The sequence below is a fragment of the Oreochromis niloticus genome, linkage group LG22 (assembly GCF_001858045.2).
Source record: "Oreochromis niloticus isolate F11D_XX linkage group LG22, O_niloticus_UMD_NMBU, whole genome shotgun sequence".
NCBI lineage: Eukaryota > Metazoa > Chordata > Actinopteri > Cichliformes > Cichlidae > Oreochromis > Oreochromis niloticus.
Window position 1 is genome coordinate 2,820,455 of NC_031985.2, and position 17,821 is coordinate 2,838,275.

At 40.0% G+C, this 17,821-nt stretch overlaps 1 protein-coding gene across 1 annotated transcript; it reads right to left on the reverse strand.

Annotated features, from left to right (window-relative positions):
* Positions 1-2,803: 2,803 nt before the first annotated feature.
* On the reverse strand, positions 2,804-9,236 carry LOC112841716 (CD209 antigen-like protein A). The gene is made up of 6 exons (XM_025902371.1): positions 9,103-9,236; positions 7,228-7,344; positions 4,755-4,802; positions 3,986-4,125; positions 3,351-3,457; positions 2,804-3,178 (listed from the first exon to the last, which is right to left on the reverse strand). The coding sequence occupies exons 1-6, from the start codon at positions 9,173-9,175 to the stop codon at positions 3,034-3,036; spliced, it is 630 nt and encodes a 209-aa protein (XP_025758156.1). The 5' UTR covers positions 9,176-9,236; the 3' UTR covers positions 2,804-3,033.
* Positions 9,237-17,821: the final 8,585 nt, after the last annotated feature.

Genomic DNA, 17,821 nt, shown 5'->3' on the forward strand with positions numbered 1-17,821 from the left:
CTCACAAGTGTCACAGATGACACATTTGGCGTTGTTTTTTACTGGTTTGTCGGTAGCAGCTCCTGAAACGCAAGACTGCCACACATCTGTTCGACCAACGCCAGTTGATCTAAACGCCAGTTAAATGGTCTTACCTGTAACACTGCTGTATCCACCGGATTCCAGCCAGAGTGGATTCTGGAGTCTTCCACGCTCCTGTTAGTGATCCTCCATCTGGATGGATGATAACAACCTTCTGAACAATCTAGCAGGTGGAGATGGCCCATATCTATGGGACTGATTTCTGCTAATAACGCCTGATGGACTGAACATCCGAAGCGGGTCAGCTGGTCGCTAGCTGTGCCATTACCCAGCATACACCTCTCCCTCCATAAATGCAATAAACGATACAAAAGTAATGGCCTATAATTAATTTATCTGCTGTATCTGCTGTTTCTCAGGTAGTTGTTTACATTATATAATATATTGTGTTCAGTACACGTCACTACAATGTGATTTCGGAAATATATAAATATACGGACAACAGGCTCTTCCGCGGCAATCTCTTGTCGTCAATAAACAACGTTTAGGGAGCAGCATAGTATTCAATAGGAGGACCCTGCACGTCAATTCTCGACGCGAGGGGGGTACCCTGCGCGTCCATAAGTGAAGCAGAGGGAGCCTGACCATGCGTCACACATTTGACGAGTTGGGAGTGAGAACGTGTTGGACTGTTTTGTTTCGCTTAATGTATCTTATAATCCGGTGCACCTTATGGTTGTAAAAATACGGTACCCAAGATTCAATAAATATCAGCTCCTGTAGCTCAACCAGAAACTATATATGCATTTCAAATTTACATAACCATTATTTTATTTTATTTTTTATAGTGCTATTAATTCTTTAGAATTATTCTAATGCAAATTTCATATGGTACAATAAATTAATACACTGACAAAAAAAATCATCAGAGTGGAGACAGGAAGCAGGTCACAGACTGACAGCAGGTCAAAAACACAAGTAACAGATGACTGTTCTCTGGTCTCTTTCTCTTCCCTCCTCTTGGACGCCTCTGCTGTATTTCATCATGAAATGTGGTGCACTATTTTTATTTCTGTCCACATCTTGAGCTAACATATTACACAGAGCTGTTTGTCTGAGTCTCTCAGAGTCAGGCAGCTTTAAACAGAGAATATTCAGGAAGTGCAGTTTTAGCTCCACGTCATGAGTGTGAGATCTCAGTTATTTATATTTAAGTGGTAGCTGCAAACAGCTTCCAACCACATGTGAAGTTCAAATATGATCATATGATGCCTGACCAGACAGCATAAACACATTTGTACATATTGTACATAATTCACTCAATACAAAAGCAAAGAAGAAAATCAGGGGCGACCGTGGCTCAGGGGGTTGGGAAGGGCACCTGTAACCGGAAGGTCGCCGGTTCGATCCCTGGCCTCTCTGTCCTGGTCGTTGTGTCCTTGGGCAAGACACTTTACCCTACCGCCTACTGGTGTTGGCCAGAGGGGCCGATGGCGCGATATGGCAGCCTCGCTACTGTCACTCTGCCCCAGGGCAGCTGTGGCTACAACCGTAGCTTGCCTCCACCAGTGTGTGAATGTGAGCGTGAATGAATAATGTCATTGTAAAGCGCTTTGGGTGCCTTGAAAAGCACTATATAAATCCAATGCATTATTATTCTTATTATTAAAAAGGCAAAAGAAGATCTGCCGCCATGTTGGAGGGGAACACCTGACCTGCATCACATCACATCAATATCACAGCAGCTTCATCAAGTAGAGAGAGACATTAATAACATGTTGATTTGACCACAGGGTTGTAACATCCTGTCTTTAGGAGAGACTTCAACTTCTCCATAATTTACATCTTCACATTGAAATCACAATTCTTGCTATAAAAACGCAAAACAGTTTAACTGTATGCTGTAAAAATGTTCAGTGAGAGGATCATTCTACAAAGAAAGTTGTTTTTCATTCATTAGTCTGCACTTGTTTATACGTTTTAATTTTACTGATGTTACTTTGTGCTGGTTTCAGTCTCTGGTGGTAGACTTCCACAGACTCAAACATCCTCCACCACAACTACTAAACATCCTAGGGATGAACACTGAGGCTGTGGACAGCTACAGGTACCTTGGTGTTCATCTAAACAATAAACTGGATGGAGTCATAATTCAGACGCCCTCTACAGGAAAGTGCAGAGAAGGCTGTACCTGCTGCAGAGACTCAGGTCTTTTGGACCACTCCTGAAGACCTATGACTCTGTAGTGCCCTCAGCCATGTTTTATGGTGTGGTCTGCTGGGGCGGCAGCATCTGTGCTGGGGACAGGAAGAGACTGAACAGGCTGATCCGCAGGGCCAGCTCTGTTCTAGGATGCCCTCTGGACCCAGTGGAGGTGGTGAGTGACAGGAGAATGGTGGCTAAGCTGTCATCCCTGTTGGACAACATCTCCCACCCCATGCATGAGACTCTGACAGCACTGAGCAGCTCCTTCAGTGGCTGCAGCACCCACGGTGTGGGACGGAGAGATTTCGCAGGTCTTTCCTTCCAGCTGCTGTCAGACTCCACAACAAAGACTTTGTAACTGACCAAACACACACATCCACACATGTGCAATAACACTAAGCGTATTTTTTTTTATTGTATTGCATTTAGTATTTTAATCTATTGTATATAGTATCGCATTCTCTTTATCTTATCCTGTTCCATGGTTTTTCATAATGTTTGCCTCTGTAACTTTGCACTGTCCACTTTCTGCTGTTTTAGGACCAACAGACTGATGAATAAACCAAGTAAACCAAAGTAAAGACAAGCTGCACTTTGACTTTTATTAGAACAATTTGCTGGAACTACAGAGTAATGAAGTACTTCAAGTTTTTGTGTGGATGACTTCCAACCTTACTGTACAGCACAGAGCACAGAGGGACAATATATGTAATCAATATATGATGCAGAATGAACAAGTAACAACTGTGAGCTGAGTCTGAGGCTCATGCAGGACATTTCATAGTGAGGTGTCTTTGGTTGGATTATTCAAACATTTACATCAAAGCACCAAACTCGTTTCTCACAGATGAAGGTCTTTGATTCATAAGGACCTTTTGTCCATCTCCCATCACTGTCACAACAAGCTGCATAGTAAACCAAAGTGTCGTTCTGCTTTCCTGGTGCCCAGAACCTGTCAGAGAGATCAAATATGATATTAAACTGGACTAAATTAATTCTGCGTTTCTTTACATTCAGTTTGTGGGCTGTTAAAAAATATCTCAACTCATGTATTGCTGATCTATCGTATGGTTCTGATAACTTCAAGTAATAACTCTGACAGCATTGTAATATAAAAAGCTCACGTTTCTGTCAGCAGTGATCCATCCACCCATTTCCATTCATGTTTCTGAGAATAGCGTTCCAGACCAATCCAGGACTCTCCTCTCATGTTCAGTTCATTGATAAATTCCTGTTTGAGAAGAGACACAAATATTGTCTCCAGTCATAATTCAGCACTTCTGTTGTCGTAACATCATCTTGTGAATCTGTCTGAAGGAAGAATAAATGTGATGAAACTTTTCAGTTCTTCCATTGTGGAGAAATCAGAAAGAGCCAAAGAATCAATGAATATCAGCTCCTCCTGTAGCTCAGTAACAAACTCAGCTAACATTTTATTTTACTGAGTTTATTTAACAAAAACAAAAAAGAACTAAACTATTCTTAACATTATTGTTTTTAACTCTACATTTCAATTATTTTGTTCTATAAATTCCTCGTTGCTTTAGATGTTTGTTAAACAAAATGTCTGAATTTGCAATATTACATTTGAAATGTTAAAAACATGAACTCTCAATATGGAAACAAAATAACCAAACAAAGAAATCCATCAGAGTGGAGACAGGAAGCAGGTCACAGACTGACAGCAGGTCAAAAACACAAGTAACAGATGACTGTCAGCTCCATCAAAGATCACACAGACATGAACAAACACACCCACCTGTTCCTCTTTGCTGTTTATCATCACCAGATCAGCTCCTTTATCCTGACAGTCTCTCCTGCTGTCAGACCAAGTTTTCCTCTCAGTGGATTTAAAGTAACAGCTGCTTCCAAATCTCGTCCATCGATCAGGACACTTCTCTTAAAGTCAAACACATACAGACAGATTTCACGTAACTGTGTATCACATTGATAATATCTGTATTTACAGTAAGTATCTAGTTACTTACAGCATGTGAAAAAAACAACAACTGTAAAAAAAACTTAATTTGAACTCAACAAACAAAATATTTAATATTAAAATCAAAGATTCAGATTTTTCCACCTGATTTTCAACTCTTCTGACCAACTACTGTGTTCTTTGGATAACTTACTTCATCCTTCATGTATGTCTCTCAGTCAGTATTTCATAGCTGATATGTAGCTGACTGTAGTTGTCCGTGTACTGAGAAACAGTCAAACAACTGTGATGTCTCGAGCAGGTCTGTGTGTTGTGTGTTTTCTCATCAGGAGCTGAGCTGCCACCCATCTCTCCTGAGGAGCCCGTGCACAGCTGGCTTCATTCAGCAATCAGCCACCCAGCAGAATATAAGCTAGTGACTCACTGCTCAGTCAGTGTGTGGACCAGTCTTTGGTGGAGGGTTTATGGTTTATTCAGTTTGTTTTACCCAAGCTTGGTGGTTTACTAGTGCTGTTAGTGAGTAGCTGCTATCTACTGACAACAGATATTAGAAATTTACTATAAACATTTATTTAAAAGCATTTCTTACCTGAATGATTAGACTGGAGGCTGCAGTTGTTGCTCAGCTGTTTTTTGACTAAAATATGTGATTAGAAATGAGACAAGAAACCGAATGAAAACATCAAATCTGCTACAATGACTGTGTTGCATCCAGTGGAGGATTAAATATCACTCACATTTTGGTAAAAAGCTAAATTTAAAAATTAGCTAAAGTTTGGTAAAAGATTCAAACAGAAATAATCTTCTTCCTCTGCATTGTCAAATATATCAGTAAGTAGGGATGGGTATCGAAACCCGGTTCTTGTTGAGAACCGGTTCCCACTGTTTCAATTTCTTGGAATCGTTTGCCATTTTTGCAAACGATTCCCTCGGAGCGTCATTTACCTGGCAGGAAACATGGCGGCTCAAACGCTCAAAAGTTTGCAATACTTGCAAAGTAGATATTTCATTTAAGGGAGGAAACACTACGAATATGCAAAAGCATTTGCTCACAAAACACGCGATAACCTTAAATGAATGTCGTGTTTTTAATTCTGCTCTGGACTCGTGAATCTCAACCCAGCAGCAGCGGTAACGTTTGCACGTCCTCTCCCGTTAATGCGGCAGGTAAATAATCAACTAACAGTGCATATTATGTTAGCGCGATCTGCCTTATTACAAAACCTGCCATTACTGTGCATTTAGGTGACCATGATGAGAGAGACAGACAGAGTCTGGCTGGCAGTTCTCGCTGCAGTCTTCCGGTAGCGTCTCCTTTCAGGCCAGGATAGACGAATGTCACCGAGCAGTGACTAAGTTTGTGGTCAGCAGATGCCCCCGATTTTCGGTAAGTGAATGTGTGTAATTGTAGGCAGGGACATTACTGGATATTCTTGTGTAATTGCTACAGAATAATTTATGTTATACTTTGTTATTGCTACAGAAGAATATTTATTTTATTATTTTACATTTACAATTTTTTTCCTGGGGACCCTGTGACACCCCATTGGAGAGCCGTAGGCTGTGGATCTCTTAAGATCTCACTGTTGGGTTTGTAAGGCCATGTTACTCCTAAATTTCTATCTTGTTCAAAGAGAAGATATAAAACAAAGTTCTAAGCTAATCGACCTTAGTGTTCTCCTTTTTAAAAAAAGAATCGAAAATGGAATCGGAATCGTGAAAATCTTATCAATACCCATCCCTATCAGTAAGAGTCAGAAACTTGTGCAGCCATTGTTCTTTAACATGTCCTGTGGGTGGAGCTGTTAGAACTACAGGAAATCTGATGAGCTAAATACGTATCAACTGTGAACAAAAACCACTGACAAGATTCAAAATAATTGTTCTCAGTGTGGTGGAAGAAGGTGTTAGAAATGCAGTCGGAGATGTTATCTTTAGGTTTTTGAAAGAACAGACAAGCTGCCGTGGGAACCAACACTTCCTCATATCAAAGGTGTTTCCATGTGATCAGGTACTTCCTGTATTTGCTGTGGCAGAAGGACACGTTCTGGTTGTGAAGCTGCATGTTTGTTGGCTGCTGGGATTCAGTATCAGTCACACATTCATTTGCAGCCAAGATCCCATCTTTGTACCTCAGACTGCTGCAGACTCACACTGACTGACTGCAGCATCTCATACAGCACACACAGCATAAGTGTCTATGATACAGTAACAGACTGAACTTTGACCTGTTGTTATGACTGTCATCATATTTGTGTCATTTTGTGTAACTGCTGTGTTTTTCTGTCCTTCATGAAAAGCTCTGCATGCTGTGCCTCAGGTGTGACTGAATGAGAGGATGATAACGGGCATGTGCAGGTACTCTGCTGTGATTGGTTCACCAACATGCAGCCTAATGATTACATAAAGAGCCAAGATGGCCGCCGTCTGCAGAAGACTCATTCAGCTTTTCCTTGTTCCAACCTGCCACACCTGTGCAGCTCTCACTGTGTGTTTCCTGTTTCACTCTGAAGGAGTTTGTAGGGCTGAGCTTTGACTGTGAACACTTTCTCCTGTTTATGTCAGTTTGGGAGGTCAGCTGCTGTCATTTGGTTTGTTTTTTTTAGTTTCAATTCATTTAAATAATATGTGAGTTGTTTCTTGACTCACTTAAATGTAACACCTGCATTTGAGCTGATCAATAAATACAACACATATTAACAACAACACCCAGCCAAGGGTGTCCCTCACACCAGTGTTATCCTAATGCCAGCAGCAAACAGGGATAGATGGGGAGGGTTGTGTCAGGAAGGGCATCTGGGGTAAAATCCCAAATCATCATGTAGATAATCAATAAGATTCCTACACTGATGCTGTTGGTCTGCAGTTTGTGAGTTGAAACTGTGATCGTGAAAGAGGGTGGAGGTGTTTTTGGAGTAAAGGCTAGAATGTGGAGGTGAGTGTAGGTACTTTATAGGGGTGTGGCTGATGTATCCAAGGATGAACACGGCGGTTGTGAAAATATATTTCAAGGGGAGGATAAGATAAAGGTGACTTATGAAGGTGCAGATATCTTATCTTACAGCGTATGGAGAGGATGATGATCCCAGCTAACATCAGGAGGCACAGCACTGCTAGACCCAGTGTAGCACATCTGAAAGAGCCCTTCTGGACTGGAGGAGGACTCTTAGTCTTTGGTCCTGTTAGAAAACAGTGCAGATGTTGGTTTGTGGTCATTTCCTGTCACTCTGCCTTTAATAGACCTGTGGTTGTGGTTGGATGAGCTCAACCTCACAAAATACTAAAATATATCTGCATTGTGATTAACCCTCAATCAACCAAACTATTTATCCAAGACTTTAACTGACTAAAGTGACAGTGGGGTTATTTATGACTTCATATTTTATAGAGGAATACATTTTTAATGGTTTTGTGTTTATCATATACAAACTGTTTTCTATGAAAGATGTTTTACATTTCATTACTTAATGCATAACATTAGTTTTTTCTTTGAAAAAAGAGCAATAAAGAAGAAACTGTGGCTTGTTAAAGAAGGTCTTGATGCATTCTCAATCATCCAGGTAAGTAAATCTACAAAAGTTGATCCTGTTCATCTGGATGTAGCGTTTTCAGTGGGAGAAAAGTTTCGTCACTTAGATCAGCGGTCCCCAACCCCCGGGCCTCGGACCGGTACCGGTCCATGAGTCGTTTGGTACCGGGCCGCGAGAGTTGAGGCTCAGGTGTGCAATGTATGGTTTTCAGGGTTTTTATCAGTTTTCAGCGTTATTTTGTTATCGTTTTTATTGTTAACTCGGTTTTCCTGGGTCTTTTCACGTGTGTTATGTTTAAATCTTCTTTTTTTGGTACCGGTATTAGTTTTATTTTGTTGTATTTATCCGCGACACCTTAAAGGCCAGTCCCTGAAAATATTGTCAGGCATAAACCAGTCCGTGGCGCAAAAAAGGTTGGGGACCGCTGACTTAGATGAACCAACTGAATCAACTTTTGGAGACTTGGTAAAGAAGACTTCTTTGTTTTGAAACCACGTTTGCCTGAGGACACAGAGCTCAGAAACAGGCAGATTTGATTAAAGGATCCAAACATCCCTGAAAGCAGCAGTGTTGTCCAAAACCTTCCTCCCTTTGCTGGATTCTCATTAATTGAGCTGAATGTCCTTCAGAATATATTTTAATCTTCCTTTGGGTCTGTTAGCAGAGGTTCAAATACTAATTTCAAAATTTGAAATACCAGAACTTGGCCCTATTTAGTTCTATAACATCCCTTATCTTACAACATCAACACTCTGGTAAAGAAGGCCCAGCAGTGGCTGCACTGGGAGTTCTTAACCAGGACCAGAAGCTTCTGCTGGCGTTCCACCGCTCCTCAGTGGAGAGCGTGCTCTCCTCCTCCTGAGTTTTTGCTATCCAGGGGCCACAGCGGAGAACAGGAAGGCTGCTCAGAGGGTGATTGCCCTGCCCACAGGTGACCCCTTGCATACTGCCCACCACCTGTTTGACCTGCTGCCATCTTGTCGGCACCTCAGGTCAGTCAGGTCCCACACCTGCAGACTCACTAACAGCTTCTTTCTCTGGGTCATTCGGACTGTTAACAATCACTACCCACCCCTGCCCACCAATCTGAGCCATGGTCTGAGTAACTGTGGACTCCTCTGCAATACTTCCAAGCACTTTGTAACCTATTCTCTATTGTACCTGTACAATGACAACAAAGAGCTATTTTATTCTATTTTATATTCTAAAGTGTCCAAATGTGTTTTCTATTCAGTGCTATTGATATAAAAAGTCAATATAAAGAAATTATGCTACAAAAGAAAACAAATCAGGTAAAAAGTTTGATTAGAAAAAAACACTTGGAGATGTTTGATGGGCTGCAGTTCATTGGGATTAAAAGCTGACTGTAACAAACTGGAAGTAAACATATTATTACAGATGACTTACCTCCTCCTTGTGTTTGAATTCCAGTGTGATCAAAGTCTGCACTCTCATAGATACACGTAGTATAGATATCCATCTCCTGACTGAGACGCTGAGCAGGAGTTTAAACTGTACTCTGACCGTTGTGCACTGCTAACTCTGGCAGATACAATGATATCCTGTCCTGACACTGATGTCACTTTTGGCCGGCCTTCTTCCTGCTTTCAGAACGGAAGAAACTTTTTCAAAAGCAACAAAGAAACACAAACTCACAAACCCTCTGCTGTACTGAATGGAGCATTTCTTTTTCTTTATATTTGTAAAGCCTGAGAAAAACTACAAAAAACACTTAAGACAAGAATAAATGCATTTTTCACATTTCAACAAAAAATGAGTTCTTGGAGATAAAAGTCTTCACAAACACATTCACACTTATTTATTTTGCATTTTAGAGAAACTGTTAAACTGTCATTGAGTGTCATAAAGATGATCATGTGATAATGTTTACATTACTGCTCCATCAGGTCAAATATTTAAAAAATGTGGAAGTGCCCCAGACCTGCAGCTTTTCTAATAGCCAGCAGGGGGCGATGCCTCAGGTTACAAAAAGCTTCCCAGTTGTACAGCAGTCAACGAGGAAAACATTCATCTGACCTTTCTTTGTGATTTTATTGACTCAATAATTAGTTTTACTACTTTTGTTAATTTTGAAGTTAATGTTGTCATGGTTACTCTGTGTGGCAGGCGGGATGTAGGACCCAAATGTAGGACTCGTACACAGAATGAAACTTAGAGCAGTAGCTTTTATTGCTGGGAAGACTTTCCATAAAAAATAAATGTCACAAAAAATAAACCAAAATCACAAACATGAAAACTAGAAACTTGACACTAGAAAATAAGAAACATAAAACAGGTACTGAATACTAGAATTTCATCAGGAACACAAAGGGAGAAACAGCATGGTGAGGGTATGACGCGACAATGCACAGAGGAAAACGTCGGACTCAAATACACCAGGGAGTAACGAGGGAATGGGAAACAGAAGGGAAGCAGAGCTGAGACTAATCTGACATGATCATAATCTGACATATCTGACAAAGGAAATAAAGTGGAATACACTGAAATAGGACACAGACTGTCAAAGTAAAACAGGAGGCAGAACATAGAGACGCACACTTGACAAGGGGATACAACAGGGAAAAAAGAGCAAACATGGAACACAGAGACGAGCGACAAACTGTGACATGGAGGCACGACTGACTGGGGAGACACGAATGTAGAAAAGACAGCATAAGTGACTCAACGTGACTCGTGGAACACACAGGAGGCACAGTGCAAAACCTCCATCCATCCATCTTCTTCCACTTCTCCGGGGCCAGGTCGCGGGGGCAGCAGCCTAAGCAGAGAAGCCCAGACCTCCCTCCCCAGCCACATCCTCCAGTTTATCCAGGGGAACACCAAGGTGTTCCCAGGCCAGCCGAGAGATATAATCTCTCCAGTGCATCCTGGGTCTGCCCCGGGGCCTCCTCCCAGAACCCAGATGCCCATTTCCAAGGTGAACTGGAGGCCATCAACCGATGAAGCCAACAGAACCACATCATCTGCAAAAAGCAGAGATGAGATCCTGAGACCAGACAAGTGAAAGCAATGCTCCAGCCGCACTATACACAGTGCAGGTAGAGCACCGCTTTCCCCTCATGAGTCAACTAATGGTTTGCCAGAATCTCTTCGAGGCAGTCCGAAAGTCTTTTCCATGGCCTCTCCGAACTCTTCCCACACCTGAGTTTTTTCTTCAGCCACCACCTGAGCTGCGTTCCGCTTGGCCTGTCGGTATCTATCAGCTGCCTCCGAAGTCCCAAAGCCTAACCAAGCCCGATAGGACTCCTTCTTTAAATGGCCTGCATTTGATTAGCGCTTTACTTAATCTCTAAGGACCCCAAAGCGCTTTACACTACATTCAGTCATTCACCCATTCACACACTCATTCACACACTCTTTAGCTTGGTGGCTCCCCTCACCTCTGGTGTCCACCATTTGGTTCAGGGGTTACCATCATGACAGGCACCAACCACCTTGTGGCCACAAGTCAGTGCAGCGGCTTTGGCTATGGAGGTGCTGAACATAGTCCATTCAGACTCGATGTCCCCAGTGTCCCTTGGAATGTTGTTGAAGCTTGCAGGTGGTGTTCATTGAAAATCCCGTGAACCGGGGTCTCTGCTGGGTGTTCCCACCACAGAGAGGTGATATTCCATGTCCTAATTGCCAGTCTTGGTAGCTTGGGATCAGTCCGCCAGGGCCTCCGCTCCTAGCTGCCACCTGGCACGCAATGCACCCAACCCCTATGATGACTCCTGCAGATGGTGGGCCTCACCCAGGACCAATTTACCATGGGAGACCTTACCAGGGAGCAGAAGCCCCCGGATAACATAGCCCCTGGGATCCCTGGGATACACAAACCCCTCCACCACGATAAGGTAGCGATTAGCAGAGGGGGTGCAAAACCGAAGATCTCGAAATTACTAAAGTATAACCAGCAATAAACAGAAACAAAGAATATAAATACTTAAACAATGAGTCAGAAGACTCAGGACCATGACAATTTTTTAATTTAAATTTTAAGTTAATTTTAACTTTAAGCCTTTTTAATAAAATATATTAATTCTAAGAGTCAGATTTTTCAAAAGAAGTCATTAGCAAACATGGTAATGGTGTATACACCCTGCTTCTCTCCCTGTCCATAAAAAAAAAGTATCTATGTATGAATTCATGGATCATGTTTTTCTACATATGGAGAGTTTTAGAGTACACTTTCTTGACCTGCCATTGTCCTCTAATTATCAAGCCATGTGACTACAGTGCTGAATCATAGAGATTACCTAATTCCAATAATGACTGACTATACAACGTAACGTATTCCGTTACGTTACTCAATGAGTAATCTGAATACTTTGGATTACTTATGTTGTACTATATGTTATCATGCCTTTTACAACTACATGAATGTACGATTGCTGTGTAATTTATTACTATTACTGAAGGCTACTCTCCATACCAATATCTAACTAGATGTTTAAATCTTAATATTGATTGAATCTTTATTTTGAACATGTTGAAAAGTACAACAAAATAGAATTAAAAGAGACAAATGAACAAAGCAAAACAAAAGGAAAACGAGCAACCACAACTCCAAATAACTTTCATGTTCAAAAAGGAGCAGGAAGAAGCATAAGCTTATTTAATCCCACCCCTTTTCCACTATCTAGTATCAATAGACTACAGAAATACCTCCTTGCAATTACATTATATGCCATGTGTATTTTTTTTTTTCTTCATATATACATATATGTTTCTATCTATCCATACCTACGTATATACACATACGCACATATACACATTTTCAATAACCCCATTAACACCTCAAGGATACACAACCTACAAATATATATATATATATATACCCATACCAATATACCCGTGCACCCGCACACACATGAAAATATTAGACAAGAACACCCTATCAACTCTCTGCCTCCTCCCTGTACCCTGTAAAAACCATATCCTTAAACCGCTTTTTAAACTGCGCCATGCTCGGACATTGCTTCATATCTTTACTTAGTCTGTTCCACAGCTTCACTCCACACACAGAGATGCAAAAACTTTTTGATGTTGTACGGATACGAGGATGTTTTAAATTTAATTCCCCCCTCAAATTGTATCCCCGTTCCCTTTTAGAAAACAGTTTTAGAATATTGTCAGGAAGCAGGTTATTTATTGCTTTATATATAATTTGTGCAGTAAGAAAATGAACCAGATCTGTGAATTTTAGAATTTTTGATTTTAAGAATAGTGGATTTGTATGATCTCTGTAACCAGTTTTATGGATTATCCTTATGGCCCTTTTTTGTAATATAGAGATTGATGATAGCGAACATTTGTAGGTATTGCCCCAAACCTCAGCACAGTAATTCAAATATGGTGCAATCAGGGAACAATAGAGAATGTGGAGTGATTTGTGGTCCAGAATGTGTTTTACTTTACTCAAGATTGAAACACTTCTTGAAATTTTGTTATGTATATGATTTATATGAGACTTCCAGTTTAATTTATCATCTACAATCACACCAAGAAACTTATGTTCAAGTACTCTTTCAATTTCCACACCATCCAAATGAATCTGCACTTGTGCATTTCTAAGGGAATTCCCAAATAAGATTATTTTAGTTTTACTTAGATTTAGCGATAGTTTGTTCCTGTTAAGCCATTTTTTAATTTTGCACATTTCTGAAGTAATTGTATCCAGCAGCTCCTTTAGATTCCCCCCAGAACAAAAAATATTTGTGTCATCTGCAAATAATACTAATTTTAATATATCAGATGACTTACAAATATCATTTATATAAATAATAAATAATTTTGGACCCAGTACAGAGCCTTGTGGAACACCACAAGCAATGTCCAAGCATGATGAGGAATGGACACCCAGCTTCACAAATTGTTTCCTGTTACTTAAATAATTTTTCACCCACTGCAGTACAACCCCCCTGATCCCGTACCGTTCTAGTTTATTAATTAATATGTCATGATTGATTGTGTCGAATGCTTTCTTGAGATCCAGAAATACTCCAGCTGCATACTGTTTCTGATCTATAGCATTCGTAATCTCCTCAATTGATTCGATTAATGCCAGAGATGTTGATCTTTTTGATCTGAATCCATATTGACTGTCAGAGAGTAATTTATATTTATCTAAGAATTTGTCTAATCATTTATTAAACAGGTTTTCTAGGATTTTGGAGAATTGTGGTAGTAAAGAAACCGGCCTGTAATTTGTGAAGTGGTGTCTATCCCCAGTTTTATACAGCGGCACAACTTTAGCTATTTTCATTTTGTTTGGAACTTTTCCAGTCTGAAATGATAAGTTGCAAATATATGTTAGAGGTCCTACAATTCCTTCAATGACCTTCTTGACGATTTTCATGTCAATATCATTACAATCAGTAGATGTTTTATATTTACACATGTGTACAGTGTCAATTATTTCTTTTTCCTCCACTGCTGTGAGGAACATTGAGTTAGGGTTCCTATCAATCAGGTATTCACTACAGTCTACTGATGGCAGTGACTCAGGAATTTGTTCTGCCAGTTTTGGTCCAATATTTACAAAATAATGATTAAGGCTGTTGACCACATCAGCCGTGTTTTCCATAATATTGCCATTGTCGATAAAGTATTGAGGATAACTTTGTTGTCCAGAATTATTTTTAATGATACCATTTAAAACATCCCATATTCCCTTCATATTATGTTTATTATTGTTCAATATTTTACTATAATACTCCTTTCTACATACATGTATAATATTGGTCAACTTATTTTTGTATTTTTTATATTTATTTTCAGCATCTTTTGTTCTATGTTTTAGGAATTCCCTATAGAGTGTATTTTTCTTTTTACATGCATTTTGTAAAGCCTTAGTGATCCATGGTCTATCTGAATATTTGTGCTTTCTGTTGTATTTTATTGTTGGACAGTTTTTATCATACAACTCCATGAATATTCTTAAAAATATGCCATATGCAATATCAATATCAGTTTCTTTGTACACATTGTCTCAGTCCTGATTTAATAGATCGTTCTTAAGTGCATTCATAGTTTCTTCTGTCCTTACACGTCTGTATCTCAGTTGTTCTTCATGCTGATTTCTCTTATAATTAGTGTCATAAACTGCAAAAACTGGTAGGTGATCACTGATGTCATTAATTAATAATCCACTCACAATGTTGTTTTCCATATTGTTAGTGAAAATATTGTCAAGTAAGGTGGCACAATGTGGTGTAATTCTGCTAGGCCTGGTTATTTTAGGATGTAAACTCAAACTGTACATAGTGTTTAGGAATTCGTCAGTCATTTTATGCTTTTTCGGATTCAACAGGTCAATATTAAAATCACCACAGATAAACATAACTTTTTGATTAGTTTTAGAGAATATTTCGTCTATGAAGTCATTAAATACTTGAATACTAGAGCCAGGTGTTCTATATATACAGCTAATTATTACATTTTTCTCTTTTTCCTTATAAATTTCAATTGTTATACATTCTAATAAATTATCAATTACAGTTGTCATACTTTCTACCACCTTGTAATTTAGGTTTTTATCCACATACACAGCTACTCCCCCTCCACTCTTGTTCCTTCTATTTACAAAATTCACATCATATCCCTCCAGTCCAAAGTCCATTCCTTTCTCCGCATTGAACCATGTTTCAGAAATGGCAATGATTCCAAATGGATTTGTCAACTCATTTAGATATTCCTTTATATTGTTGAAGTTGGCATACAGACTTCTGCTATTAAAATGGATTATTGATAATTTATTTTCCGTGTTGATGGTGTGCTTAAACTGTTCATCAGTGAAGTAGCAGCAGTTACTGCTGATGTTGTAAAAGAAATTATTTTCCGGGTCTATATCCTTTTCTAAGTCTAGAGCATTATGGTCTGTGTATTGAAATGTTCTCAGTTCCAGATTATCATAAAGAGAATTCCAATGAGTTATATTGATATTGTTGCCGGATGCAGATGAAGTTCTTTTAGACTGTGCCATGTGTTGTGTTGTGTGTCACGTCACATGTGTATTCATACCTCCAGAGTAAGCTGAACCTCAGTATTTGTCCAGCTCCTCCATATTTCTGATGACCAACACTTTGGCTTGTTCCGGTGTTCCATTGAGTTTAATGAATACTTTGCAGTTGGTGGTCCATGTATTTTGAATTTTTCCCTGTTTCTTAATATAAATGAGTAACAGTAGGTGAACATTAGGTAAGGCTGCACTTTTTGCAGCGATCTCGTATAGAAAACTATTCGGCGCGTATATAAAACAGGTCCGCGGCTCTGAACCGTAGTAAAGGGACCTCTGGCTAATACGTCGGGTTCGTGTCGGGCTTGTAGCTGAAAACTAGCTTTACTTTGTTGTCTGGGTCAACTTTGCTAGCGAGAGACAGAGAGAGGCGTTGAAAGGCTGCTCCAACGGAACCTATTGTTTGGGAGGAAAACACGAACACAGCGTACAGTTGAGTCTTAATAGCTTACTTAGAACTGGGCTCATCAGGCACTCTGTTTGGCTGCAGTGGTTATTATTATATTTACATGCTTCCAGCTCCCGATTTTGCTCAGTGAAAACTCGTACTTTTCCTCTCTCCTTTTTCTCCCTCCCTCGCTCACAGACACATAACAGGTATGGCAGTCCATTCTCCCTGCAGCACGGACTACACTGCCCATGAGGCTACATTCTTTAGGGCGATGCCTGTAACACTCTGCCTATTGCCTTCATATTAAATAATATTTTGAATAATAATTTTAAAAAATATTTCTTCACGTCATTATGCGGGCCGCAAGTAGGGGTGACAAGGGCCGCTAGATTGAGACACAGACATTAGAGCCTCTTAATGCGTGTTTTGTTTGGAATGACCAAAAATACCAAGAGAGGGCATAGCCTAAGATATGAAACAGGAAAAGACCGCCGTGTCATCCATTTATTTCAACAAACTAACTGTATTCTGAATACCACCCTTTAAAACGGTAACTGTAACAGAATACAGTTACTCATATTTTGTATTTTAAATACATAACGCTGGTACATGTATTCCCCGACACTGCTAATGGTGTAGTGCAAAAACAACAATACAAATATGAGCTCATTGCAGACTCACTGTATCATCTTGTAGTGGTACTACATGTGGCTACAGGCTGGCATTTGCTGCTTAGAGGATGCAAACTTCAGTTCATATGTTTTGAACATAACATCAGAGCTGTGTTCTTCATATTCTTATCATTATTTACTAAAGGCTTGGTTCAATTACTGTACAAAAATCACAGACAGGTAATGAAATAACACAAGTTAATGAAAAACAATTATTTCTGAGTGTTATTGTGTGAGTTAAAACATGGTTGGTTAATAAGTTCTTGTTTATGATCTCACGTAGCTGATCATAAACTCACGCCCTTCTTTAGTTGGTCAGTTGGTTAATGGGTCACCTGATAACCAGTAAATCTCTGGGGAAGTGTCCCACATTACCAGCTAAAGCCACCATCACCACCCCAGACTATCCAAAACTGCAAACTACATCACATTCATGTTTTTAGCACATTAGCTTCAACATTCTCTGTCCTGCTCTCTTTAGGGACCAACTGGTCCTGTTGGAGATACGGATCTTCCAGGACCTCAGGGACCCCCAGGATGGAAAGGACCCAGTGGATGCTTCATTATCGGAGCCCTGGTGGGTTATACAGTTTTAACAATATTTCATGTAACCAAGTAGAGAAAACTGCTTTTGTTGTTGTTCTTTCTGGCTTTCTTTTTATTTGTATAAATGTATTTCCACTCTTTTATTTTGAAAAGAAACATTTGTTTCAAGGTTCGACTAATGGACGGACTCTCCTCTCCAGCACCCTTGCATAGATTTTCCCAGGGAGGCTGAGGAGTGTGATTCCCCTGTAGTTGGAACACATTCTCCAGTCCCCTTTCTTAAAGATGGGGACCACCACCCCGGTCTCCCAGTCCAGGGGTACTGCCCCTGATCTCCAAGCAACATTCTCCCTCAACAGAGGCATCAAAGTGGTAACACACAAACCACAAAACCAAGAAAAAAAGTACTAGACTAAGGCTACGTTCACACTGCAGGCGAAAGTGCATCAAATCCGACTTCTCTGACCCTATGCGCCCCATATCCGATCATGGTATGAC

Excerpts from the sequence above, each read along its gene's own strand:
- LOC112841716 (XM_025902371.1), bottom strand. The coding sequence starts at position 9,175 with ATGGATATCTATACTACGTGTATCTATGAGAGTGCAGACTTTGATCAC. Across the intron at positions 3,458-3,985 it reads TAAACAGCAAAGAGGAACAG|GAATTTATCAATGAACTGAA; the intron begins GTGGGTGTGTTT and ends CTTCTCAAACAG. Across the intron at positions 3,179-3,350 it reads GGATCACTGCTGACAGAAAC|GTTCTGGGCACCAGGAAAGC; the intron begins GTGAGCTTTTTA and ends TCTCTCTGACAG.